Source organism: Bos mutus, chromosome 18 (assembly GCF_027580195.1).
Source record: "Bos mutus isolate GX-2022 chromosome 18, NWIPB_WYAK_1.1, whole genome shotgun sequence".
NCBI classification, from domain to species: domain Eukaryota; kingdom Metazoa; phylum Chordata; class Mammalia; order Artiodactyla; family Bovidae; genus Bos; species Bos mutus.
This window is the reverse complement of record NC_091634.1, coordinates 16876796-16902593: the sequence shown is the minus strand read 5'-3', so window position 1 is coordinate 16902593 and position 25798 is coordinate 16876796. Positions and strand designations below refer to the sequence as shown.

At 55.6% G+C, this 25798-nt stretch overlaps 3 protein-coding genes across 4 annotated transcripts; 2 read left to right on the top strand and 1 right to left on the bottom strand.

The window, feature by feature from the left end:
- Nucleotides 1-1538: 1538 nt before the first annotated feature.
- On the top strand, nucleotides 1539-7739 carry FXYD3 (FXYD domain containing ion transport regulator 3). Of its 2 annotated transcripts, none has more exons than XM_014478317.2 (8): nucleotides 1539-1649; nucleotides 4543-4735; nucleotides 6105-6137; nucleotides 6246-6269; nucleotides 6832-6906; nucleotides 6993-7029; nucleotides 7350-7387; nucleotides 7536-7739. In XM_014478317.2, exons 2-8 carry the CDS (start codon nucleotides 4696-4698, stop codon nucleotides 7553-7555), a joined length of 267 nt encoding a protein of 88 aa, XP_014333803.1. In that variant the 5' UTR covers nucleotides 1539-1649; nucleotides 4543-4695; the 3' UTR covers nucleotides 7556-7739. The 2 variants fall into 2 exon arrangements, with proteins under 2 accessions (XP_014333803.1, XP_014333806.1); XM_014478320.2 differs by having other exon boundaries at nucleotides 1556-1649; nucleotides 4673-4735.
- Nucleotides 7740-8732: 993 nt separating this feature from the next.
- Nucleotides 8733-17798, bottom strand: LGI4 (leucine rich repeat LGI family member 4). Its single transcript, XM_005896091.3, has 9 exons — nucleotides 16993-17798; nucleotides 16514-16585; nucleotides 16194-16265; nucleotides 14779-14850; nucleotides 14601-14672; nucleotides 14209-14378; nucleotides 11971-12135; nucleotides 11382-11887; nucleotides 8733-9696 (listed from the first exon to the last, which is right to left on the bottom strand). Exons 1-9 carry the CDS (start codon nucleotides 17163-17165, stop codon nucleotides 9382-9384), a joined length of 1617 nt encoding a protein of 538 aa, XP_005896153.2. The 5' UTR covers nucleotides 17166-17798; the 3' UTR covers nucleotides 8733-9381.
- A 3600-nt stretch (nucleotides 17799-21398) lies between these two features.
- FXYD1 (FXYD domain containing ion transport regulator 1) lies at nucleotides 21399-25775 on the top strand. The gene is made up of 7 exons (XM_014478310.2): nucleotides 21399-21535; nucleotides 22624-22688; nucleotides 23148-23180; nucleotides 23733-23807; nucleotides 24297-24333; nucleotides 25247-25296; nucleotides 25477-25775. The coding sequence occupies exons 2-7, from the start codon at nucleotides 22628-22630 to the stop codon at nucleotides 25497-25499; spliced, it is 279 nt and encodes a 92-aa protein (XP_014333796.1). The 5' UTR covers nucleotides 21399-21535; nucleotides 22624-22627; the 3' UTR covers nucleotides 25500-25775.
- Nucleotides 25776-25798: the final 23 nt, after the last annotated feature.

Sequence of the window (25798 nt, the reverse complement as noted above, 5' to 3'; positions counted from 1 at the left end):
CTGACTTACCAGCAGAGGGAGACACCACTTCATTCCCAAGACCACCAAAGGGGTCTTAAAAGGGACATGGCTATCTTGAAATGTCTGGGAAAGAGATGCTGTCTGCCCAGACACAAAGACCGCCTTAGCTGGGCTGGGATCCTCCCCAAATCAGGCCTCCCTTTCTCTGTTTCTAACTCCCTCTGAACCTCCTGCTTTGACTGAGCCACATCCTGACTGAGCCCCACTCTGTTGAGACTGGCCTCTCCTTGATGGGAATTGGGGGGAGACCCTGTCTTAGTCTAGGGCCTGGGATTGAGAATTTGCCCGAGGGACCCACATAAGAACATATATATCTAGGCAGGTATTCCTTGCCCCAATCTCGTCCTTCCCTGCTGAGAAGTGGTCCTTTCTCCCTGCCCCCAGCAGACAGCCTCCAGCAGAGCCTTGACCTCGAAACCTCCTGTCCCTGTCCTGCCCTCCAATACTCGCCATGGCATCCTTTCTCTGGCCTGGCTCCGGCGGCCTTCTTCCCACCCCCGCAATGGTGTTGGGGGTCGCCTGGAGTCCAGCTGGTGGCCAGTGCAGAGCCACCCCTTTCCTGGCCCTGCCCCTCCCCGTGACCCCAATCCTCCGCCAGCCACTCAAAGGCGCCTTGTTCTCCATCCAGCCCCCAGACAAAAGTCCCTCTGTCTAAAAAGGAGGAATTGGGGGGAGGGGGCACCCCAACGGGAACCAAGTGGGGGCCTGCACAGACCCCAGCCGGAAGGAATGCCATGAGGAGGGTGGGGTGGGGGGGGGAGGGCGGGGAAGGGAGGCCAGCACAGTGCAATGGTCTTATCCAGGGTAACAGGCAGCCCCCACCCCAACGCCCACTGCAGAGACATGTGGCTCCCAGCACCCTAGGGAAGAGCCGCGGCTGGGAAGGTCCGCCTTGAGCTGGGAACCTAGTGTCCAGCTCCCTAGGCTGTGATGGGCAGGATGGGGAGAGGTCATGGTCTAAGGCCCAACAAGCCCCACCCCACCCCCACCCTTACCCCTTGGGCACCCCACCCCCACCTCATGACCTTACCCCCACCCCACCCCCACCCTTACCCCTTGGGCACCCCACCCCCACCTCATGACCTTGGGCCTATTGGCCCATTTTGCTGACCCTCCAACTGTGTCAACAGCAGCAAGTAGCCTGGAGGAGGACCTCAGATCTCCCACAACTGCCCAGTCTAAGTAAGAAAGATTACATTATTACAACCAAAGCATGGCCTTCTCCCATCACCCCGCCAGGCAGCAGCTCTGCTATTAAAGACTGGAATATCTCCCCCTTCCCTGTCCTTTCCTGAGGGGCAGGAGATTGGAGAACGCACCCTCCCTGCATGTGAGAGGCCGAGTTCCAGCCCTCATCCTGTTCTCCTTCTGCCCTGCCTAATGTTGCTATAATCTTGGAGACCCCAGGGGAGCTCCCTGCCACTGGAAGTGGTGGTGGGGGATGAGTGGGAACTGTCTCTTTAAGAGCAGCATGAGGTGAGAGAACCCCTGAGCTTTAGGGAGTCAAACTAGTTCTCTACCTGCCCAGGTTTGCTTAGGGCGTGGTGGCTGTGGATAAAGGCAGGACTCAGGCTAAGCGGCCCACTCTCCCGGAACCCGATCCTCCTCGCAGCCTGGGAAGCACGCAGGTGAGGGGCTGGGGCCCTCTCCCTCCAACTCCTTCTTGGCTCTGCCCCTCTCTCTACTGCTTTCTGTTAAAGATGCCTAGGACCTTCCCACATCAAGGTCCTTCTCTGGGGGAACAGGTTAGAGAACACCTTTCCTCCCCATCAATCTCTGTACAGGGGGCTGAGTGAGCCAGCTGGGGTGAGGGTAAGGCCCATAGATGGGACAGGGTGTCCGGAAGACTGGTGGGTCTGGGTAGATCGGGGTGTCTGCATAGACCCCAGACTGGATTGGGGGATCAGAGGAGATGGGTGGATGACGATGGACTCAGGGTGTCCTCATGTTGGGAATATGCGGGTCCTGAAGTCCTCTAGGCAAAGGGGCTAGAGGCTTCCTGGGGAAGCTCTAAAACAGAGCGGGGAAGGAGATTTCAGGGACATGAGGGAGTCATTTTGCTCATGCCTGAAGGGCCTGGCCACCATCATGGTGAAATAGAGAGACAGACAGTAGGGGGTGGATGGCGGAAACGGTCCTCCCACCACCATTGGGATCTCGGGTTGGGAGAGAGCAGAGAGGGGTGAGTTCAGCCTCCACTGCAGGCTGCCTTCCTCTCCAAGTCTTCACCCCGACCGCAGTCAGTTCTGGAACAGCCGGAGAGACCTCTTTCCACAACAGCCTAAACAGGGCAAGGGAGGGCACATGCCCAAATGCCAGCTCCCAGCGGCCAGCAGTGTGGGACAGTCAGGTGGCAACATGCAGGGGCTAGGGTGTGGCTGAGACCACCCATCGTTGCTCCCTGTGCTGGGCATGCTGGGAGATCCCTGGAGATGGGGTCTATGGAGACCCCCACCAGCTAGGAGGGTTTGGAGGCTCCCATGGAAAGAAGCTTAAGCCCCGAGACTGTGAGTCCTGCAAGACAGTATAGAGCATTAAATTCAATTCACAGGGGTTCTAGGTTGTGACAGCAACGTGGGCTAATCATAGTGCCAATTTCATCAAGCTGCGAAGATTATATGCATGAATAAGTGCAAAGAGCTGAAAAGTGTGCCCAGCGTGGGGTAAACACTCAATCAGACCAGCTCTTATCACCAGCATTAGTGTTACCATGGGGGGACAAAGCCTAGTGTGTTCACTTTAGACAAGTGTCCTTCCACAGACCTGAGCTGGGACCCCCTAAGCCGTCCTGCCCACACACCCACTCCAGCTCTGCCCCTGCCCCCTATTTGGCAGGGGGGGGTGGGTGAGGGGTGGGTCCTAAACCCCTTAATAATGTTTCCCAAAGCAACAGGCCCTTTCCTTGCAAGAAATGGGTTTACAGACTGACATTGTGGGTCTGGTATACAGGATGAACGAGGAAGCTAAGAGGGCTTCCCAGGTGGCTCAGTGGTAAAGAACCCGCCTGCCAAAGCAGGTCACATGGATTCAATCCCTGGGCAGGGGAGATCCCCTGGAGGAGGAAATGGCAGCTCTCTCCGGTGTTCTTGCCTGGGAAATCCCATGGACAGAGGAGCCTGGTGGGCTACGGTCATGAGGTTGCAGAGTCAGAGACGACTGAGAGACTGGGCACAGACACAAGGGCGCTAAGCAGGTTCCCAGGATCTGGGGTGGGCACAGAGAGATAAAGGCATCTGTAGAACATTCTGGAAACAGAAAAAGAAACTCAGGGTAGGGGTTCTATGGAGGCTAGAGGAAGTAGTGGGTGAGGGGGCTTCCCAGGTGGCTTATCGGTAAAGAATCTGCCTGCCAAGCAAGAGATACAGTTTCAATCCTTGGGTTGCGAAGATAACCTGGAGAAGGAAATGGCAACTCACTCCAGTATGGTTGCCTGGAAAATTCCACGGACTTAGGAGCCTGGCGAGCTACAGTCCATGGAGTAGCAGAGAGTCAGACACGACCAAACACGCAGAGAGAGAGATAAACAGGGCGCTGTCTCCAGGTGTGCACAGGAGCAGAGCCGGGGATGCAATGGGCTTCCTGCCAGGCTCAGGAGAGGTGGGGGGTATGCTTTGCCATCTGTGAAATAGGGTCTCCAGGGTTCTTGGGAGGTTCCATGAGTAAAAAGCCAGCAAGGTCATTTGGCGGAGCCCAGCAGCGGGTGGATCTAAGTGTTAGCTCTTGCTATCAAGATTGGGACAATCTATGCTGTGCTTTGGCAGTGGGGCAGGGGTAGGGGAGGGGACAGGGGGACGCACGGGGGACTGAAGGTGACGAGGAAGGGAACAGTGGAGTGTTCTTCGTGCTGGGCAGACCTACCTGGGGAAAGAGGAAGTGTTTGCTGCCCCAAGAGCTTGGTGGGAGCAGAGGCAGGGACAGGGGTTGGGGCTGGGACTGGGGTAGAGACAGGACCCGAGGACCAGGGTGGGATGGGCGGGGGTGGGGCAGAAGCAGGATGGTGGGGTGCTGGCAGTGTGGGACAGAAGATAAGGCTGGGGCTGCAGCCAGGCAATTCTTTTCCAGGCCTGCGCCCCGCCCCTCCCTGAGTTCTCTCCACCCCACATCCTGCCCTGAGCAGCCCAGGCCCCAGCCCAGGCTCCAGCCCTGGCCCGGCAAAGTCTGGGCAGGGCGGGCAGGCTCGAACTGTCTATGGGAGACACTCCTGGGGACCAGGCCTCCTGCCACCTGGCTCCCAACGCTCTATTTCCCACAACACCCCAAGGCCCTGAGAGAGTCAGCCAGGTCTGGTTTAAATCCTGCCTTCTGGCAAGGTGACCTCGAATACCCACTTTCACCTCTGGAACCTCAATGTCCCCATCTGTAAGATGGGGATAACAGTGGGCAGCACCTTCCTCATTTGGTTTCCAGGGTGATTCGCTTAAAGCCTCCAGTCCACATCCAGTGAGTTATTATTGCTCCACCCTCTTCCGGTCTGAGTTCTCACCCAGCCCCTACTGCACTTTCCCACTCCTTATCTCTCAGCCCAGTGAGTTTCAAGGCCAGGCTTTCTGCCCTGGGGTGAGCTGTGTACCCTGGGTGGGGAGCAGAGTAGCAGGAGATTGGGAACCGGAGGCCTCCGGGGGGCCCTGCTGAAGCTGGTCACTCCCCCCAGACCCCACCAGGCCAGCGACCGACATGCAAGAGGTGGCCCTGAGCCTGCTCGTCCTCCTGGCAGGTGAGTGTCCACTCCTGGACTGCCTCTCCCCACATCCCCTCAGCTGGGTGGTGACCATGTGTGCATGTTACTCTCATGCTATCTGCCTCCCCCATGGGGTGGGGAGCTTCAGGACAGTATCTCCTAGAGGGTAGGGAGTGTCACACTGGTGATTTCAAGGGACACATAAAGGAGGACCTCTTACAGCCAAGGCTCACACAGCTCATCATCGTCTTGATGTCTCCTTGATGACATCTTGGAGAAGGCTCGGCCCTGGGCTACCGTATCTTTAACACTCTTAAACACTTTATTACGAGTGGGAAGAGCTTTGTGGTTATGTGGCAATTACCAAAACCCCCCTGGGCCTCAGTTTCCCCATCTGGACAATAGCAGCACCTACTCAGAGAGTCACTATGAGGATTAAACGAGTTACAATTTGCAGAGCACTAAGGGTAGTGTCTGGGACAGAATAAGCACCATGTGTCTATGCTTTAAATATAATTTAAAAAATGTGAATATCCCTTTAACAAAGGGTGAATAGAGCTTAGGCCCAAAGCTAAACAGTCGACTGCTTCTAGCCAGAATTCAGTCCTAGTCTTTTGCTTTCATTGTCTTTGTTTTTATCCATTATATCAAGCAAGACTGGTATTCCATTCAGGATAGTGATGTAAGTTCTTTTTTAAATAAAGTGTATTAATTTTATTAAGTTTAAGGTGTACTGAGTTTATTAAGCTCCAGTACTCTCGGCCACCTGATGCAAAGAAAAATCCTGAGGCTGGAAAAGATTGAGGGCAAGAGGAGAAGAGGGTGACAGAGGATGAGATGGTGGGATGGCATCACTGACTCGATGGACATGAGTTTGAGCAAATTCAGGGAGATGGTGAAGGACAGGGAAGTCTGGCGTGCTGCAGTCCATGGGACTGCAAAGAGTTGGACATGAGGTAGCAACTGAACAATAGATTAAGTTCATAATTAGTAAATCACTTTCAGGGAAATGGGGGTTGGGATGTGGATGTGGCAGACCCAGGAGATGACGGCTGAGAACACCTGGGAGTGGAAGCCATCTGCCATCCCCATAAGACTCTCGCTCGTTTCTACAGGGGGTGTGGGTCAGTCAGATGTCTGCAACATCAGGCCAAAGGCTGACTAGGTGATCAAAAGCCACCCAAATGGAAACCTACTTCGGGGTGGGGCTGAGTGGAGGAAACCCTCACTTTCAAGGTGGAATGTGCAGAAATAACTAGTTTGGGGTTGAAACCCTGTGCCCTCAAGAGGAGGGGAACTGTCCATCAGGGGACCCTTTGCTGAGGCCAAGGGTTCCATGGCCTTGCTCCCAGCTTTGCCGAGGCCAGCACTTCCATCTCTCTCCTTCCCTGCTTCTCCCCACCAGGCCTGCCTGCCTTGGATGCCAATGACCCAGAAGGTGAGCCAGACTGACTCCTCCACCAGTCCACCTCTAAAGTCTCCCTGATGAGCCCTGCATCCCAGCTCTTGTCCTGGATTCATGTTCTTTATTTTTTTTTCCTTGCAGATAAAAACAGTCCTTTCTACTATGGTGAGAGCCTCTGCCCCTCCCTTTGCATCCCCCACCCACCCCTCATACCTATTTTGTGCCAAGGGTCCCACACAGGTTGGGTGAGGGTCTGATGGGGGTGACCTCGGGGGTGAGACTAATGGTATACTGTTCAGTGCCCCAGTTGAACAGTAAAAACAATGGATTAAGGGAATAAGATGTGCCAGTCTGGTCCTTGGGACTGCCCACATTTTCTTCCACACAGCCCTCCCTCTGCTTCTCAGGTCTCTATTCAAATGTGCCCTTTCGGAGGAGTCTTCCCTGGCCACTCTCCCTCAAAGAGCTCTCCTCTGACTTTCTGTCTCCTGGACCTGCTTATTTGTCTTCAGACCTTCTCTCTACCTAATACCACATTAAATCTCTGTTGCTTGCTGTGTGCAAACTGGAAAGTTAGCACAGGGGGATGGGGGAGCCGTCTGTTCTCTCCACTGCTATAACCCACATCAGAGGTGCCCAAGAGACATTGTCAAGTAGCTGGGGGCTCGGATGGGGAGGGCATGAGCTGGCATGCCATGCCCATGCAGACCCTCTGGGTTTCTCCTAGACTGGTACAGCCTCCGGGTCGGCGGGCTCATCTTCGCAGGGATTCTGTGTGCCATGGGCATCATTGTCCTCATGAGTGAGTGCAGGGGCTGGGGGGGTGGCTGGCAGGGCAGGGCAGGGCTGGGGGTGTCCTTCCCTGACATCCTCCTCTCCCCCTAACAGGTGGGAAATGCAAATGCAAGTTCCGACAGAAGCCCAGGTAAGACGGGTTCCCAGGAGCGTGCCTGCCTCATGCTGGAGATGCTTTTCCAGAGCAAAGAGCTAAATCTCATAGGAAAAAGCCAGGCCTCTGGGCCCTGCCCTGGAAAATTCCTGCTCCTAAGATTTTTCCAGGTTCATTCTTCAGAGCTATGAATCTTCAGAGGGCCTCAAATCCTGAAATGCTTTTGGTCCCCGGGATGGTATAACCCTGTGAAAAAATAGCTAAGGAGCTATGTCAGGGCAAGCTGAGACTCCTCTAGCCATGAAGGAGAGGAGAAACAGGAGGGATCAGAGATCTCACCACTTTTCTTTCCCTAGCCACCGTTTAGGAGATGCCCCACCTCTCATCACCCCAGGTAAGACAGGGACAGAGTAGGGCTGAGAGGAACATGGTAGGGTGGGGGGAGATGGGGTGTGTGTGTGTGTGTGTGTGTGTGTATGGAGGCACCCTGGGGGGAAATAACTTGATCCACTCTCACAAGCTGACCCTGTCACCTCTCCCAGGCTCCGCCCAAAACTGTTGAGAATGGATCAGCAGAAAGAGCTCCAAGGACTACTCTTTCCCCAAGTCCTGGCTCTGCAAGGGAGCCTGAACTCCAGGATGGAATTCTCCACTCCCTCCTCAGACCGCCTGGCCAGGGCTCCATCTCACCTCTCCCTGGAGGGGTCTCTGTTCAATTTTTACTCTAAAATGATTTTTGTCTCATACCCAAGCAGCCTTGAGCCTCCCTATATTTGCATTGGGGTTTGTGGTGGGAAGGGCAGGAGAAGGTTGATGTGCATGGGGGCTGGCACGGAAGCTGGCAGCTGAATCTCTTCACTGGGATGAGACCACAGGCCTGCTTCTGCATGACCTGGTGGATGGCATGGGGCCCGACCTCTGCCTCTGTGGCCATGGGAACCACACGTGCAATTTAAAATGCTCTACTTGGGGTATATTTTTGAGAGTGAAAGGAGCTCCAGCCAGATGAAATACTGAACCAAGTGGACCCTGGGACCATCCCAAAAAAGCTAGGATGTGGAATGATCCTAGTACCCAGGAGTACCCAGATAGCTTGATTATAATAGTGAGGCCCTATGACCCTCCTAGAGAAGGAAATGGCACCCCATTCCAGTACTCTCGCCTAGAGAATCCCATGGACAGAGGAGCCTGGTGGGCTGCTGTCCATAGGGTTACACAGAGTGGGACACAACTGAAGCAACTTAGCCTGCATGCATGCATGGCCCTCTCACTCACCTCAGATCCCACTTCATTATAAAAGATGCTTCCTAACACCCAAATGTTCCTATGAGACCTTTAAATTATTCCCCACAATATAATGGCTACACCTCTAACCAGGCCTGAACTCCCTTACACAGTCTCCAGTACCCAATAAGACTTTCAAAAAGTCCCCAAGAGCCACAAAAATGCCTAAAACCCTTCAAGACACCTCCAAATATCTCCTGGAATACACAGACCAACAATAACCCCATGACCTAACCCTCTAACAATGCCTTTATATCTCCTGCACACCCCACAAGGCCCCCCATAGGAGCCCACACTCCTTAGAGACCTCGTGAAAGCTCACCAAGGGCAGCCAGCATGCACCCTGGGACACCTCCCCTCTCCTTAATACAGCTCCTGTGACACTACTCCTCCTCCCTACCCCAAACCCACGCCACAGGAGACACCTTCTCCCAATAACCCCACAACAACCGGTGGGCGGGTGCACAGCGCGTTTATTGAGCCCATGCACTTTCCGTCCGCGATCTTGTCACCGACCCGGGACAGGCAACCCTGGCTCCCGGCTAAAACTCACTTTTTCCCACCTATTCCTCGCGCACGCGCAAGAGGAACAACACGCTGGGCTTCCGCCTCGGCAGCAGGCGTGCGCACAAGCAGTAGAGGAAGTTAGCAGGCCCGGCAGGGAAAACTGCCCAGCGACTGATGACGTCATGAAGGCGGGCACTAAAAGCGATTGGCCGGATTGAGTTTAGAAGGAAAAGGCAAGCTATCGCCTTCTCAGTACTTTTACAGAGAACAGAAGGGGTGGGAGTGGGTTGAGGAGGACTTCTCCAGAACTCATGGAGCTCTTCACATTACCCTCCCACCATGATTTGTCTACCGGCTCCATGCAACCGTCCCCCAGCCTGAGCCCCCAAGTCATCTTTGATGGGTGTCATCTCCCAGCCAAGAAGTCGCTTAAGACTGAAAGGGCAGCTCTTGCCTTGAACTTGGCTTGTGGTCAGCATCTCACAGGACCAGCTGTCACTTCTGAATAGGGCCAGGAGGCCAGTAAAGGGGACATCCTGAGGCCCAGGAATCCCCATGCCAGCCCCCTGCCGGCCATGTCCAGCGTCCCTTCCAGCCTCAGGCACTGAGGTCTAACTCATGATGCTGGTAGATCTGTGTGGGGCCCTTGAAGCAAGCAGCGAAGAGGAAGCGTCTTCCGGCCATGGTGATGTGAGCAAAGGCCCGAGGGGCCACTATCGCCGGGGGCCCCAGCTCCTGCAGTGGTTCCAGGAGCCCCTTGTCAGGCTCAAGGCGGAAAACCTGGCTGAAGGCGAAGTCACTGCCCAGGATGGCCAGCTGGTCCTTGGCAATGAGCAGTGGCTGGAAGACATGGGCCCCTCGAGAGGGAAGTTTCTGCAGCAGGCGAAACATGGAGCCATCCCAGCGCATGACCTGTGGGAGAGGGGCCGCTCATTAGGGCTGGGGTCCCCAGGGCCAGGCCTTCCGGTCAGTGGTCCCCTAGGCTCCAGAGGACTTGAAATAGCTCAGGAACAGAGGCCTTTAGGTCCACAAACTCCCACAGCTTTCTCATCTTCCTAAATGTCACCAACCAGCTGCTCAGCCCACAGACTTGGAGTCACTCTGGACCCTTCTCTCTCCTTCAGCCCCACATAGAATCAGTCAGCCCTGGAGTCAGTTAGTTTCACCTATGATGGTATGCACTTCTCCCATCTCCTCTGGCCGCACTCTGGCCCAACCACAGTCACCTGCCTCCTGGACCATCACATAACCTCCTCCCTGGTCTTCTTGGTCTCCTTGCTCTTGTCCCTGTGCCTACAGTCTGCTCCCCACGCAGACACCCTGTGAACCCCTGAGTCATATCAGTGCCTCTCAGGCTAAAAGCCCTGCCCATGGCTATATCTCACTCCAGAGAGTGCTGGAGGGAGTGGGCCATCAGCCCTGGGGATTCAGGGTGTGGTGGCTGTGGTTAAATGTAAGTACTGGGGACTTCCCTGGTGGCAGAGTGGATAAGAATCCACCTGCCAAGGCAAGGGACATGGGTTTGACCCCTGGTCCGAGAAGATTCCACACACCGTGGAGCAATTAAGCCTGCAAGCCACAACTACTGAGCCCACAAGCCACAAATATTAAGCGTGTGTGCCCCACTACTGAAGCCCACGCGCCCAGAGCCTGTGCTCTGCAACAGGAGGAGCCACTGCAGTAAGAAGCCTGTGCACTGCAACGAAGACCAGCCCCTGTTCGCCACAACTAGAGAAAGCCTGAGCAAAAAGCAACGAAGACCCAGAACAGCCATAAATAAAAAATTTTTTTAAAAATGTAGGTACTGGAGTGTGTCATTTTGGGAGTAGAATCAGAATCTTGGGGCCAGTGTCAGTGTTGGGAGATGGAGAGTGGTTTAGGGTCAAAGGTCCATCTAGTCAAAGCTATGGTTTTTCCAGTAGTCACGTATGGATTTGAGAGTTGGACCATAAAGAAGGCTGCTGCTGCTGCTGCTGCTGCTAAGTCACTTCAGTTGTGTGCGGCACCAAATAATTGATGCTTTCGAACTGTGGCGCTGGAGAAGGCTCTTGAGAGTCCCCTGCGCAGCAAGATCAAACCGGTCCATCCTAAAGGAAATCAACCCTAAATACTCATTGGAAGGACTGATGCTGAAGCTGAAGCTCCAAAACTCTGGCCACCTGATTTGAAGAGCTGACTCATTGGAAAAGACCCTGATGCTGGGAAAGACTGGGGGCAGGAGGAGAAGGTGATGACAGAGGATGAGATGGTTGGATGGCATCACCAAATCAATGGACGTGAGTTTGAGCGAACTCCAGGAGATAGTGAAGGACAGGGAAGCCTGGTGTGCTGCAGCCCGTGGGGTCACAAAGAGTCAGATAAGACTGAATAACCGAACAACAACAGTCTTAAGGGGTCACAGTCTTGGAGTTTGCGTTAGGATAGGGTCAGAGCTCAAAGATCATTATATTAGGAAGGTCGGCTGTCAGGCAGGTCAGCCTTCAGAGGCCAGCGTGTGAGGTTGGGTCAGTGCTTAAGAGGCCAGCCTGGAGTGGGAGTGAGCTGCTGCCAGTCAGGTGGAGCTTGTGCCCACCCCGCAGGACTGCGCCCAGCCTCACCATGGAGTCCCCGATGTAGCGTGTCAGGCACAGGAATACGTCCCCGCCGGCCTGGAAGTGGCGCGTGGCATAGACGTCCTCAGCCTCGGGGATATCCGTCCGCCGCTCGAAGCGGCCCCCGAACCAGTGGAAGAGCACGGGCCGCTGCGAGGCCGAGGCCAGCAGCAGATGGGGCCGGCCGTCCAGTTGGAGGGCCTCGACGTCCGTGTCCCGGTGCCAGGCATGCAGGCTCTGGCGCGGGTAGAAGCCGGGCCCGTCCCGGCACAGCAGTGTTGTGCTGCCCGCCTTGGAGGCGTCAGCCACCACGAAGCAGGGCTGCCCGTCCAGCCACAGGAGCTCGGCGTCATTGGGCCGCAGCAGCCGCCGTGGGGCCAGGGCCTGCAGTGGGGCTAGGCGCAGGTCGGGGCCGGGCCGGGCCCACAGCTGTGAGCCTCCCCACAGGCGGGCGGCCAGCATGAAGAGGCGGGGGCCCAGCACCAGCGGCTTGCAGGACACCACCGAGGGCGCTGTGGGGAGCAGGGGAGCAGGGGGCCCTGTTAGACCAGCTGGGCAGGCCACCCGGCAGGTGGGAGGATGGGAGGGGGCTTACCAGACAGCTCCTCCTCCTGACGGAAGCGCTGCAGGCTGTAGTCCCAGGCCAGGATCAGGCAGCGGCCGGCAAAGGGCTGTGCCAGGACAATGTAGGGCTCCTCCTGGTAGGAGAAAGCCTCTACGCCCAGCGCTGACTCTCCCACCGTCTGGAACCAGGACAGCTCTGGAGGTAGGGGGAGGGGAGAGAGTCAGACAGGGGACCAGACAGGTCCCCTTAGGGGGACCCCCAAGGGTCCTCATCACCTAGCCTCAGCTTGCGCGTCTTTGCAGTGAGGACCGCCATGGTGCTGACCTCATGGGGATACACAGTGAAATCTTTTTATCTATGGACGTATTAACTCACAACCACACGGTGATAGTCTGTTTTCTAAACTGTGCGGCATCATCAAATAATTAGAAACAGCACTTTCATCATTCATTTAACTTCACAAGATCCCTGTGGGGTATATTCTGTTATTATATCCACTTTGCAGAGGAGGAAACTGAGGCACAGGGAGCCAGCTGTCCAGCCAAATCCATCCTTCCTGTTTTCCATCACACAGGGTTGCATCTGGCCACAAAGCCACCCAATCAGAGGCCGTGAGCCCAGCACGGCCCCGACGCCACCTCCTGACAGGTGGCCGTGAACCAGAGCAGAGTGATGGTGCTAGTGCTCGCCTTGCTTCTAGGAGGACGGCTTGTCCTGGACTAGGTCCCTTTCCCCTTCTCCTGTGAACTGGCAGGTGGGTGGGGTCACGACTTGGTTTCAACCATGGAAAGCAGGAGAACACCCAGGGGCTGCCCCACCGGCTTGAACTACTCTCACCTCAGACCCTTCTGTTTTCTTTGTTTCATGGTATTTAGACCCTCTGTTACAGCAGCTTAGCATTGATGATAACAATGCACCCAGATTATCCAGTGTGGTGGCGGTGGACTCCAGGTGACAATACATCATTCTACATGCCAGGACCTACTTCTAGGGGCCCGGGTCCAATCAACGAACCAAACAGCTAAGGATGCCCATCCAAAGGGGATCTTTTAAAAAATGGCCATCAAATCATGTCACTCTGTGCTCAAAACCCTCCCTCTGTGGCTTCCCACAGTCCTCTGGATAAAGTCCACCTTCTCTGTGACTTTCGAAGTTCTGCACAGTGAGGCCCTTGCAGGTGAGACACCTCATCTGTGTCCTTCTTTTCCTCACTCCTCCAGGCCAGACCTTCCTCCTTCCATCCTCAGTCAGGACAAGCTCTGTGCTGCCTTGGGGGGTCACTGCACATGCTGACCCCGTCCTCTGTCCTCCACTTCGCTACAGCCACAGCTGGCACTACCTCTTTGGAGAAGCCTTCTCCAATGCCCCAGGAAAGGTAGGACCAACCCCTAAACTCTCTCATCATCCTCTGTGTTTATCACAATGGGCACCATTCATTTACTGTGCAAAGTTTTATTTAATGCCTGACTCCCCACCTCCAGGACTGTGACCCCGTGAGGCAAAGGCCCCGGGTTATCTTGGTCACCACAGTGTGCCCACTGCCTCTTACAGAGCTGGTCACCAAGTGGACCTCAGTAGGTGTTTGTTGAATAACTGAACCAAGAGTGACTAAGTTAAATTGCCTTGTTCTATGAATTCTGAAGACCAAAAACTTATCTTACATTTTGAGGATGATGATGTTAGTAATGATCTTCAGGTCTGAACTCAAAGTTTCACTCCTTCCAGACCCTCCAGCTATGCCTGGGCCCTCGCTCTGACTCGGGGCTCCCACATCTCCATGGGTTCTCTCCCCCAATCCTGGCCCTGACCCTTCTGTGCTACCCCCATCTCAGCCCTGGTCATTCTAGGCCAGCCCTCTCTGCTTGCCTCTGGCTGTGGGCCCTGTGAGGACAGACCCAGGGCTGGCTTCATCACTCCTGTGTTCTCTGCTTTGCCCAGTACCCATAAAGGTACCAGACTATATTTGCAGAAAAGCAAAGTGATCGGAGGAAATATTTTTTACGTGGTCAATTTCATATTAATAACAACAACAAGAATGAACATTTATGAGGGCCTCCCCTCCCAGGCCTTGTGCCAAGTACATCACTGAACTCTCTTGCAGGAGTCCTGTGTCATGGTGTATTACCCCTATTCACAGGTAAGAAAACTGAGGCTCGGGGAGATGCTTGCTCAGCAGACTCTCAGCCAGGAACTGGCAGGGCAGGGAGGTGAGCCCCTCAGCCCTGGCCGCCCCTGCTGTCCCTCCCACCCCTCCAGGAAAGCCCCCACCTATGGCTCTGCACTTGAACGTCTTGGGGTCCACGTGGCGGAGCTGCATGTGGGCCAGAGCGGCGGGGCCGGCGCAGGCCCCGGTCCCCACGCTGGCGTTCACGGTGGGGATCCACTGCAGCAGCCAGAGCACGCGGCAGTCACACTGGAACGGGTTCCCGCGGAGGTCCCTGGGGCAAGAGGCCGGGGAGGGGCTGCGACCCGGCTTCCAACCCGCTGGGGGCCACACTCCCCACCCCTTCCCAGGCTAGGGCCCCACCATGGTGTGGAAACTATGTAAAAACCATCCAGTCATACTCACTTGTGCCAACCAGGAATGGGCACAGATGTCCCCTTCCCCCACCCACACGTTCCCCAATCACCCCAACCCTCCCATTCCCCTTGGGCCTCACACATGAGTCAGTGTCTCCAGGCCCCGGAACAGGAACCTGGGGAGGGTCTCGAGATGGTTATTGGCCAGGCTCCTGGTGGAGGGAGAGAAGGAGAAGCCATCAGCAGCTCCTAGGATGATGCCAGGGTGATGGGTGTGGGGTGCCTCCCAGGGTGGGCTGGGGCAGTGGAAACACGCACAGATGTGTGAGTGAGCGAAGTCCTCTGAGGGCGTTCTTAGAGATGGAACCAATCTCATTGTCCTCAATAAAGCTGTGGAGGGAAGATGCGGTCAGGGGGAGGTCCCCTGGTTCCCTGCTGTAGCCCCACAGTGGTTGGGGAACTTGCGCCATGGTAGCCACAGGCCATGGCAACATGTGGAATTCTCTCCCAACACCTTGCATCATCCCAGGGAAACACCTCCCAGGAGCCTCGCTCTTCACTAAGGTCTCAGCCTGCAATCCCAGGAGCCAAGAACCTGACCCTATGGTCCTTGCCAGCTTCACCAGGAACCATCACCACCACAGCCACCATGACCAACACCAGTACTAACACCAATATGACCACTCATACCTGCACCATCATCTGTTATGTCCAATGCCTCTACCACTATCATCAACCCCAGTACCCAAAACTGCCATCGTCACCAACCCCATACCACGCCACCACCATCACCAACACCAACATCACCCGCTATTCCCGTCATCAATACCAACATCAATAGCATAATCATCCAACCTCTCAGCAGCAACACTGATAAGCATCACCAAGAACATGTCTTTCATAATCAACACCAAAACCACTGCCTCCATCATCACCAACACTGCCACCATTATCACGAGCACCAGCACCACCAGTCCCAACAGCATTACCCTCAGCGCTCACATCATCACCTGCCATCAGCACCACAATTTCTGCACATATCTACTTTACCATCACCACCAAACCCAATACCAACAACATTGCATTACACCAACATCCTACCCCAAACCACTGCCACCACCACCACCAGTATCATAATCACCAATGTCCACAGCACTGATAATTATTACTAACACCAACCCTTCAGGCTTCATCGTCAGTGTCCATCTGATGGTCCAAGAGCACCATCACCCTTGGGTCCACCATTTTTATCTAAATCATCCCCACTGCATCATCCACATAACGCCACCACTTCCCTGTGAGCACCATAGCCATTACCATCACCACCAACGCTACTGCTGGCGTTGTCATGCCGTCAACACCACCGCCACCAACAGTACCACCATCACCAACTAACTCAGAGTCGCTGCCCCTTAATTTGAAACATTTCCTCATCTCTGGCCTCTTTGTACCCTCCCTGGTCTCCTGAAAGTCAGGTAGGACCAGAAACAATCATGGGTTACCCAGGACTTGGTGCATCTTGAAACAGAGAGGGTCGTGGAGGCAGGCTGAGATTACACAACTGAGCAGGAGCCCTCAACCCTGTCTTGCCCCTCCGAGGCGATCCCTTGTCCAGACACTTCCTCCCCAGGGCAACAAGCTCCTCCCTTACCCCTACTCTAGGAGCCATGGAGGGGTGCCTCCTTCCTCTCCCAGGCCCCCATTCCTGCCCCCCATCTCCTGGCCTCACTTACAGGTACTGTAGGTGGGATAGGCCCGCAAACGCATCATCCTCAATCACAGAGAAGGAGTTGGATGTGAAGAGGCTGGCAAGGGGGTAAGAGAGAAATTTTTCCAGAGTCACTGCTCTCCACCTGACATGTTAACCTTGGCTCCCCCCAACCCCAGCCCACGTGGGCATGATCACACACACAGGTATGAGGATGTGGATCATAAAGATACTTTCACAGACACGCACAAACACGTAAGTGTGCACACTCGCCCCGCCCCCCACGTGCATGTGCATGGACAGCCCCTCCCTCCGGTGGTCTTCACTCAGCCGGACCCCACTCACAGCAGGTGCAGTGACGGTACCCTCAGGAAACTGCCGGCCTTCAGCTGGGTGATTCGGGTCCTAACGAATGAGCTGGGGACGTGGGCAATGGTGGGTGAGGAGAAAACCGCTCCAGTGCTCCACTCCCATCCCAGAGCCGGCTCCTGTCCGAGGGGGGCAGGAGGGAACCTGATCCTGGGTGTGTGTATTTCCCCTGCATTCCAGGGGAGGCGGGCAATTGCCCTCCTCGCTTGGCAAGGATCCTGGCAGCACTCTGCACACCCCATGGTTCTCCCTCCCCTCAGGTTCTCCCCGCAAGATGCCCCTGCCCTCTGGAATTCCCATCCCCACCCCTGCTCCCTTTCAGATCCCAGTAGCCCCCTCCCAGGACTCCCAACATCCTTTGCTGCCCCCTCCCAAGATCCTGACGGGCCCTCCAGCCCCCCAGGGTCCCAGGACTCCCATCCCCAGCCTCAGGCCCCCAGAGGGCTGACACTCACAGCGACAGCAGGGTCGGGGACAGGATCTCGGGCAGGTCCACGGAGCCCTCACACAGAGCACTGTCTTTGGAGCAGGAGCAACTCAGAGGACACTTTCCCTTTGGGGGTCTCCAGGCCTCCCCCACCCCCAGCCCAGCCAGCAGCAGCAGTAGCAGAATTCCCGCCCCTCCCATGCCCCCTGACCCCCGCCGAGGCAGCGGCTTCTCTCTGCCCTCCCAGCTCGGCCCAGGTCTTGGCCACTACATCTCCCACGCCAGGAGACCCTCCATGCCGCCAGCTGGCACGCTCTGCCCCGGCTTCTCTCTCCTCTTTCTCAGTCTCTCTTCAGTCTGTCTTTCTTCCTCTATGTCTTCGGTGTCTAAATTTCCATTTATGTCTTTTCCCCTGTTTTTGTGTCTCTCTCCTTTTCTGTATTTCTGACTCTGTTAGTCTGTTTCCCACTCCCTATCTCTGTGTCTTTATCTGAGTTGTCTTTCTCTTTCTCTTTTTCTCTGTCTCTGTCTGTCTGTTGGCCTCTCCTTCTGTGTGTGTGTGTGTGTGTCTGTCTGGTGTCTTTATTTCTGTCCCTCTCCCCCCCCCCCACCCTTCCAGCTCCCTGGAAGTTTCTTCCCCTCCTCCCACGTCCCTTCTCTGGGAGGTTTGGGAAAGGGACTCTCTGGGCACCGGGCGCTCAAGGCAAAGCAGGGAAAGGAGGCGGGGGTCAGAGGCCATAGGAAGAGCAGCCCCTGGGGAAGGGGCCAGAGGGCCCCATGGGAGGGGAGGGGCCACTGGGGGCTGAGCTGCCCTGGCTCCTCCCACCCAGCCCCCTCCCCAGACACCCCACTCCACTCCACTCACAGAGTGTGAGGATGTCACCAGGGTGGGGACCGGACGGCTCTGTCGGCAGGAGGGGGAGTGGAAGGAGAGACCATTAGGGGCTGGAGCCGTCCAGGCCACTCCCAGCCAGCCCCCTCCCCTGGCTCCAGGAGGGTGTGGTGGGCACTGGCCCCGAGGCTTCAAGGGACCAGCTCAGGTCCAGCTGCTCCCTCTGGTGGCAATGCTCGGCAGGACAGCCACCCTGCTCCAAACCCGCAACCTCTCTTGCCCCTCCCAAAGTTAACCCCTTGAGTGCCCACCACCCACTAGGGGTAGGGAGTCAAACCGGGGAAAAAAAGGATGAGGATGCCACCCCTTTCTTTAATATTGACTCTGTACCACTCCCTGTCCTACCAGTTCATCTGTTAGCTCATGCTGCCTCACTACAACCCTCTGAGGCTGGGACGATCATACGGCTATTCTACAGATGGAAATACTGAGGAGAGGGGTCCAGTCATTTGCGATCTAGGTTATCTAACTGGGGCAAAGCCAGGGAGCAAGCCCAGGCAGCTGGCTCCGTGGCTTCTCTTCCTTTGGAGGTCAGAACCTATGGATATTGGCTGTTTTCATTTTGCACCAAGCTTTTTAGCAGTCTGGATAGATTCTATCCATTAAATAACAAAAGGAAATAAATGACCCTTGTTACTCAACCATCAATGTGAAATAGCAGTAATAATGCTCATTGAGAGCTTGCTGTGCATCAGTCTTGACACGAATTTACTCGGCTCTCCCCCGCCCCGCCAACAGCCTGTGAGGTGGGTGGTATTACTAACTCCCACTTTACAGATGGGAAAACTAAGGCATGAGGAGAACATAGCCTCTGCTGGCACTGCTGCACACACCTAGAACCCTTGGAGGACAAGGGGCTTAGCAGCACCTGCTCTGGCGGGGCCACTCAGGTCTGGGTCCCTAATCCTTAGTTTGCCCATCTATCAAATGGGGCAATCGTGGCACCCACTTCTCAGATGTGTAGATAATTCAGGGAGAGGATAGAGAGGGTTTAGAGCAAAGTGGGTACCCAACAGGTTGGGGTGAATTTTGGACCAAGTGCTTATCCAGCACCCGAGGAGCTCTGTGATTTGAGCAAGGCCCTTCAAGTCTCTGGAACTTCAGATGTAAGGCAAGGATGAGAAACTTCTTTACAGGGTCTATGAAAAGCTAAATAAAGAACTTAGGGCCAGGGACACAGAGTAAAGACAGACAGGCTTAAATCCATACTCACTGAGTTCTCAGCACAGCTGGGTTCTTACTCCTATTTACGATAAGAAGAATCACAAGGATGATGATGATGGTGAGAGCTTTTTTTTTCTTTTTTGGATCACTTACTGTCTACCAGACTTGACTGTGTTCTAAATGTTTTCCATGGGTCATTTCAGATAATCATCCGGACCTCCCTCTAAGTCGAATACACTTATTATTTTCATTTTACAGAAGAAGAAACTGAGCCACAGAGAAGTTAAGTCATTGGTACATCACCAGCTAGAAGGTGGCAGGGCCTCTCCTCTCTGGAGCAGCTGGTTCTGAAGGGGAGGAAACCAGGTGCTGGCTAAAGCTGGCCAGGTGTCCCCTCCCTCCTGCCCCCTGACTCCTTACCACCCCTCCCCAAGGCTACGTAAACATTAGGGTTATCATTAACCGGGACCGCTGGTGACCCTAGGGTACAGGGCCATCGAGGGCAGAGGCTCAGGCAGATGGGGATGAGGGAGCTTTCTGAAGCTGCCAGGGTCCTGTGAGGCCACGTGCACATGCACTCATGCATGCATGTGTGTATTTGTGTGTGTGTGAGGGCCACTTCTGCCTGAGTGTGAGTACATCTACCTGCTGCTGATCTGTGTCCTACAGAGCCAGGTACCTGAGCCCAGGTCTCTTTCAGACAGGGGCAATTTCTACCCTTAACCACCAGAGGGACCTTGGGAGAAGGATTTCCACTTTGCTAACCCTTGGTTTGCAGATCTCTAAAATGGGGTTAATAATAAGACAAGGTTGAGTTCAGAGACCTCTGAGCCCGACCCAGAGTGATACGTGTGGCCTTAGTGACGTCTCCTTTTTGTAGGATGGGAAATCGAGGCACGGAGTAGTCTCTTGGGCTGCTCAAGCTCTTTCACTCCACAGGGAATGGCAGAGTCCAGAGCTGATCCCCGATTTCTTGGTCACCGGAGCCTGTGAGCCCAGCCCGCCCGTGAGGATGCCAGGTGCGTTGTCCTCCACAGGGGTCTGGGGGGGCCACAGGATCCCAGGGACAGGATGGTTTGGGGCTAAACAGATCAAGGCAGGTTTGGTGGTGTCTCCGAGCGTGTGAACACAGTGTGCCAGCCTGTGCATGTGTCACCGTGTGGCCAGCGGTGTGCCTGTTTGCCCATGTGTGAGGATGTGAACACAAGCATCTGTGTGTGTGTCTGTTCTTATGGTTATGAAACCACAACGTGGCTGCTTGTATGGCTGTGTCCTTGACAGTGTTTCTACTTCTCTGTGAACCCACATAAATATGTTTGTGTGTGTGTGTGTGTACAAATGGATGCAGTTTGTGTGCCTTCACATGCCTGAGATTGTGTAGGAGTGCTGACCTTAAGCCCGGTGACCTTAAGCCCAGGCTGGACCCAGTTCCTAGGAAGCAGCGCAGAAAATCATTGACACCCACCCTCTCACCCTAGTTCAGAAGCTGTAATATGGCTTTGAATGTATTCAAGTGTAGTGTGTGCGCATTGGTTTATTTCTGTACAGAGAGTGTGTATCTTTGTGACCATTTGTAAGTGTGCTTAAAGCTGTGTGGCCAGCTGGGTCTTTGATTGTGTCTCCGTATGGGCACCACCTTAGTGAATATGTATGTGTTGTGTGTGTATACAGATGTGACTGTCCTGATATTTTGTGACTGGTGTAAGAAGTGCTGGTGTGTGTGTGTGTCTTTGGGCTTCTCCCTGGGTGTGTAATTCTGAGTTTGTATTTATGTACATGCATGTATTTGTCTTGTTTTGTGCCTGTTTATCTGGGTCTTTGGGTTTCTGTGTGTGTGTGTACCCATGCAAGACCTCATAGTCAGCAGCAGACAACTTACTCACACACTGAAATGCCCCCCAGACAGCCCTGTGGTGCTGATGAGGGCCCTGCAGGGCACCAGGGTCAAGGGTCAGTGGATTCCTAAACTCTTAGGCCAGGTGACCTTAAGCCCAGGCTGGGCCCAGTTCCTAGGGAGCAGCACAGAAAATCATTGACACCCACCCTCTCATCCTAGCTCAGAAGCTCTCTGAGCAGTTTGTGAGGCTGGTGTGTGTGTGTGTGCATGCCTGCCTGTAATCCAGCCTGCCTGCCAGCACCTCCTCTCCCCAGCTTTCTCCACCGCTGACTGCCTACTGTTCCTCCCTCCGAGCTGAGAGAGTTAACCTAGCGGGCCAGGGCGGTCTGGGCTGGGGGCCGCCCCCTGGCCCCCCTCCAGCCCGGCTCCAGTTACAGCCTCGGGTTGGGGAGGGTAGGGGTGGGGTGGGGCTGGGAGGGGAGACCGCTGAGGGCAGCGCAGCCAGCTCTGGGCCAGGGGGTGCAAAGTGCTCGGCCCCGGGGCACAGCCGGACGTTTGGGGGCCTTCTTTCGGCAGGGGACAGTCTGACTGGGGTGAGCGTCCCCCGCCCCTCCCCTCCAGGGCCTCACCCCTGGCCTGGCTGGGCCGCCTATTTTGGGAGCAGGAGCCGCTTCCCAGGCAAGCCAGACCCAAGAGGAAGGGAGTGTGGTTGGGACGTTGGGGTTCCCTCAGGGGTGGAAGTGTGGGTGCAGCTCTGCCCTGCCCCTGCTGTGGCGCGTGCACACTGGCTGGGTGTGGGTTTCGCACACTCATGTGTGTAGGTCGGTTGCCTCACTGATTGAGGGCACCGGAGGCCCAGATGGGGACTAATGTGTGCCTGTGTCTCCACCCCATGCCTTGCTCCAATCAGAAGTTTGGGGAGCGGGCGTCATCCCCATTGCAGCCCCACTGTGCGTCTGTATGCATGTGCGCATGCGTGCATCGTCCCCACCCCTGGCATCTGTCTTCTATCTCAGCCCCACCGGCCCAAGCCTCATGTCACTCGCCTGGTGCTGTCCGCTGGTGAAAGATGTCACCCAGAGGCAGGCCAGGGGATGTTTTCCCTGTTCTCATTGCTTCCAGAAGAGGAGAAGGGGTGGCCTTTCCCACGGGGGCAGCTGGTGGCAGTGTGGCAGCCCGGCCTCACCCCGGGCAGGGTTGTGCATGACCCCCAAGTTGGGGGAGGAAGGCTGTTGCCATGGTGGCCTGTGCGAGGCAAATTCCTCCAGGGTGAAGTGGGAGATATTTATACCCAGGGTCAGGCAGAGAGCGGGCCAGCGGCCGAGGGCAGGAGAGCCGGGCTATTACGGACACAGCAAGGCCGTGGTGTGTGGGCAGGTGGCCCTTGGGCGTTTCCTGGCTGTCTCGTCCCTGGCAGTGTCTGTCTCTCCACCTGGGTGGGGTGAGGCATCTGCTCTCCCCTGCCAGGGTAGGTGCGGGGAACCTGGGGCCTACAGTGAGGGAGGCCCCGGCCTGCGGGAGATCCTTGTGGGCTGTGTGTGCCTCACCCCGTCCTTGCTGCTGGGTGACCCTCTTTGTGTGGGTTGTTTTGGTGACGCTGTTTCCTGATGAAGCAGGGGGCGCCTCTGTTTCTCAGGGTGACCAAGCCGGATGATAGATGCTTTTGGAATTAAGTCCCTGGACTGTCTCTGACTTAACCGCTTGGGTTCAGGCCCCAGTGGTGGGAGAATGAGGGCACGCATTTCCTGACCTTTGGTATTCCCCAGGACAATGGCATCTCTCAGCCACATCTTGGTTCTTTGTGTGGGTCTCCTTGCCATGGTCAACGCAGGTGAGTCTGGGGGAGGCAGCCCACTACCACCTCAGCCCCAGGGGTGGTAAGGGTAGAGGAAAATTCTGCAAGAGAAACAAGCTGGAGCCTCCAGTCTGAACTGAGTCTCAGTGGGGTCTCATGTGGGGTCCAGTCACAGGCTGGTATCTGGGGGAGGGGAGAGGATGCCCCAGGTCGGGCAAAGGGGGAGGGTGGGATGGAGGCCGGCTTCCCGTGAATGATGGAATCACAGACAACCTGGAATGAGATGGAGAGCTGAGGCTGTCAGGTGCCTCCTGCCCCATTCCGGACAGTGCAGAGAGGCAGCCAAGACCCAGAGAGGGTGGGCAGCCTACTCAGAGTCCAACAGTCCCCAGACTCCTGCCCCGAGACTGTAAAACTCCCACAGGGTCTCGTGATGCCACTCTCTGTCCAGGGTCCCAGGAAGCATCCAACCCTGATTTCTTCTTCTCTTTCCAGAAGCACCACAGGAACACGACCCATTCACCTACGGTGAGGGAGGGGCATCTTTCTCTGGGTGCTGGGCTTGGTTAGCCTGCCCTACCTCTCTCTGTTTCTGTCTCCATCATTCTCTAGCCTCTCGGTGTTTACATCTTTGGCATTCTCATTCTTTATCTCTTGATTTGGCTCTCTGACTCTTTCGGTCTCGATCTCCCTTTGTCCCTGTCTCTCTGAGTCTCTGTCTCTCTATTTGTGTCCCTCTCTGTCTCTCTGATTCATTCTCCTTTTACCTCTTAGTATCCCACGGCCTCTCCTCTGTTGCCACCTGCCTTTCTCCTCTCCCTGCCCCCCTTTCCCTCTCCATCATCCTTCCTTACTCGATTGCTTCCTCCCTCCTCTTGCCCTGTCCACCTCCTACCTTTTCTCCCTGATCCCCCTTCTCCCACATCGCTCCCTCCTCCTCGCACTGATGTCCTTTCTCTCCTCTTCCCCATCCTTCCTCTTTGCCCCTTCCTCCCCATTCTGCCCCTTTCCTATCCTTCCTCCTCCTCTCCCTGCATTCACCCTCCTCCGTGCATTCACCCGCCTCCCTGCTGCCCACAGACTACCAATCCCTGCGGATCGGAGGCCTTATAATCGCCGGGATTCTCTTCATCCTGGGCATACTCATCGTCTTAAGTGAGTCCCCCTACCCTGCCTTCAGTCGCTTCCGGTGTCTGCCCCAGCCCCGCCCAACCTCCCGCTCCGCCTTCAACCCCGCCCCATCTGTGCCCTTGGCCCCGCCTTTGTGTCTGTCCACCCCACTTTCCTCCCTGGGCCTTGCACCTGTTCTGCCCCTGCCCTCAGCCACGTCCCAGTTTCTGCCCTTCCCCCATTCCCGCCTCCGGCCCCGCCCGGTCCTTATCCTGCCTGCCCTCGGGCTCGCCCCGCCTCTATCCCCGCCCCGGCCCCGCCCCCACCTATATCCCCGCTTCTGGCCCCGCCCCGTTTCCTATCCCCGCCCCGGACACGCCCCCCACTTCTATCCCCGCCCTCGGCCCCGCCCCTGCCCCTGCCCCACCCTTATCCTCAGCCACGCCAGCCCGGGCAAGCGAGATCTGTGGCTCGCTGTGCGCTGTGTGGCTTAGAGGGGAATCTCAGCACACCTCTCCACGCCCCCACCCACAGGCAGAAGATGCCGGTGCAAATTCAACCAGCAGCAGAGGTAAGAAGCCTCTCTGGACCCTCATCTCCTCCCGCTCTAAAGGAGCGTTGGGGGTGAGACCAGAAGTCCACTCAATCCACAGCCAGATCCTTCGGCAAATATGTATTAAACACCTACTACGTGCCCAGCCCCAAGCCAGGCCTTGGCACCAAGCCACGAGTTAACTGCCCTCTCTGTCTGAGCTTCCAACCAAGTGGGGGCCGTGGCCATGGGTTCCAACAGACCCACAAATATAAAACCACAAAGCGTGATAAGTGCTGTGAAAGAGTCGCGGCGAAATGAGATCACCTTACTTGGCGGCCCAGTTTAGCTCAGAGTCCTGTTTCTAGCTCTTTGATTTATCGTTAAATAAATTTTTAAAGCCCAAGCAACGTATGAATATCTTCTTCCTATTAAGATACTTATAGATATTATTATAAATAAAGGTAGTATTTTATTGTGTCCCATGTACAAGATGCTATTTCATTATGTGTTATTTACCCCTCACACCATCTCTATAAAGTAGGCGCTGTTATTAACCTCATTTTACAGATGAGGAAACCGAGACATGGGAAAGTGTTCACATGCCCCAGATCATTCAACTGGAGGATGAGGGCTCTGGGTTTCTCACCTAGGCTGTCTCCAGGCAATCTGCCCTCAAGTCGCTTTGGCTATATACCTCCTCTTCCATATTCTAGTTCCTTCCTCAACACTCTGGGAGGTACTCGCTGTTATCGGCTTGGAGCACCTCCTGCCAAACACTTAAACTGCTCCTGGGTTGCACTGGATTTTCTGGCGGCTCCAATCTGCTCCTTGCCCATCTGTGGGTCTCAGTGGATTGGTCTGTGAAATGGGGCGGGCATTGGGGTCTTCCGAGTGTAGCTGTCTCTCTCCTTTTTCCACCCCCCAATTCTTGATGCATCTCCTTTCCCAGGACTGGGGAACCTGATGAAGAGGAGGGAACTTTCCGCAGTTCAATCCGCCGTGAGTTTGGGGAGACTTAGGGTGTTTGGGAATGCGAGTTGGTTCCAAGAAGCCCTTTGCTGGCCCTCCCTGGGCGCGGGGGGTCGGGGATCGGGGCTTGATCTGCCCTGCCGTGCTCCCATCTTTCAGAGGAGCTGGGGTGCCCCTCTTGACTTCCGGATTCTCTGTCTTCCCCCTCAGGTCTGTCCACCCGCCGGCGGTAGAGACACCTGGCGCGATGGGCCCCAGCCAGGTCCCGCAGCTCTAACTAGGCTGGGGGAGGGAGGAGAGAGGAGGAGGAGGGGGCAAAGGGCTGGGTAGCGGGCCTGGAGGGCTCTCCTGCCCTTCACCCTTTTCACCCCCACAGGATTCCCCTGGCACTTGACGCTTCCCACCCACCTTCTGCACGCCCACCACCACCTGGACTGCCCTCTTCCCTAGCCCTGCCCCCACAGACTCTGACGCTCAGATTTCCAATAAAACGTGCTTTTCTCTCTTGACAGCGCTGTGCGAATTTGTCAGT

What these genes read in the sequence shown, in the direction of transcription:
- FXYD3 (XM_014478317.2), top strand. Translation starts at nt 4,696, where the DNA reads ATGCAAGAGGTGGCCCTGAGCCTGCTCGTCCTCCTGGCAG. An exon ending in CCTGCTCGTCCTCCTGGCAG is followed by an intron (nt 4,736 to 6,104) that starts GTGAGTGTCCAC and finishes TCTCCCCACCAG; the next exon opens with GCCTGCCTGCCTTGGATGCC. An exon ending in AAACAGTCCTTTCTACTATG is followed by an intron (nt 6,270 to 6,831) that starts GTGAGAGCCTCT and finishes GGTTTCTCCTAG; the next exon opens with ACTGGTACAGCCTCCGGGTC.
- LGI4 (XM_005896091.3), bottom strand. Translation starts at nt 17,165, where the DNA reads ATGGGAGGGGCGGGAATTCTGCTACTGCTGCTGCTGGCTGGGCTGGGG. An exon ending in CTTCGCTCACTCACACATCT is followed by an intron (nt 14,673 to 14,778) that starts GTGCGTGTTTCC and finishes TCCCTCCACCAG; the next exon opens with GAGCCTGGCCAATAACCATC. An exon ending in GTTCAAGTGCAGAGCCATAG is followed by an intron (nt 12,136 to 14,208) that starts GTGGGGGCTTTC and finishes CCCTACCTCCAG; the next exon opens with AGCTGTCCTGGTTCCAGACG.
- FXYD1 (XM_014478310.2), top strand. Translation starts at nt 22,628, where the DNA reads ATGGCATCTCTCAGCCACATCTTGGTTCTTTGTGTGGGTCTCCTTGCC. An exon ending in CCTTGCCATGGTCAACGCAG is followed by an intron (nt 22,689 to 23,147) that starts GTGAGTCTGGGG and finishes TTCTCTTTCCAG; the next exon opens with AAGCACCACAGGAACACGAC. An exon ending in TTTCCGCAGTTCAATCCGCC is followed by an intron (nt 25,297 to 25,476) that starts GTGAGTTTGGGG and finishes CTTCCCCCTCAG; the next exon opens with GTCTGTCCACCCGCCGGCGG.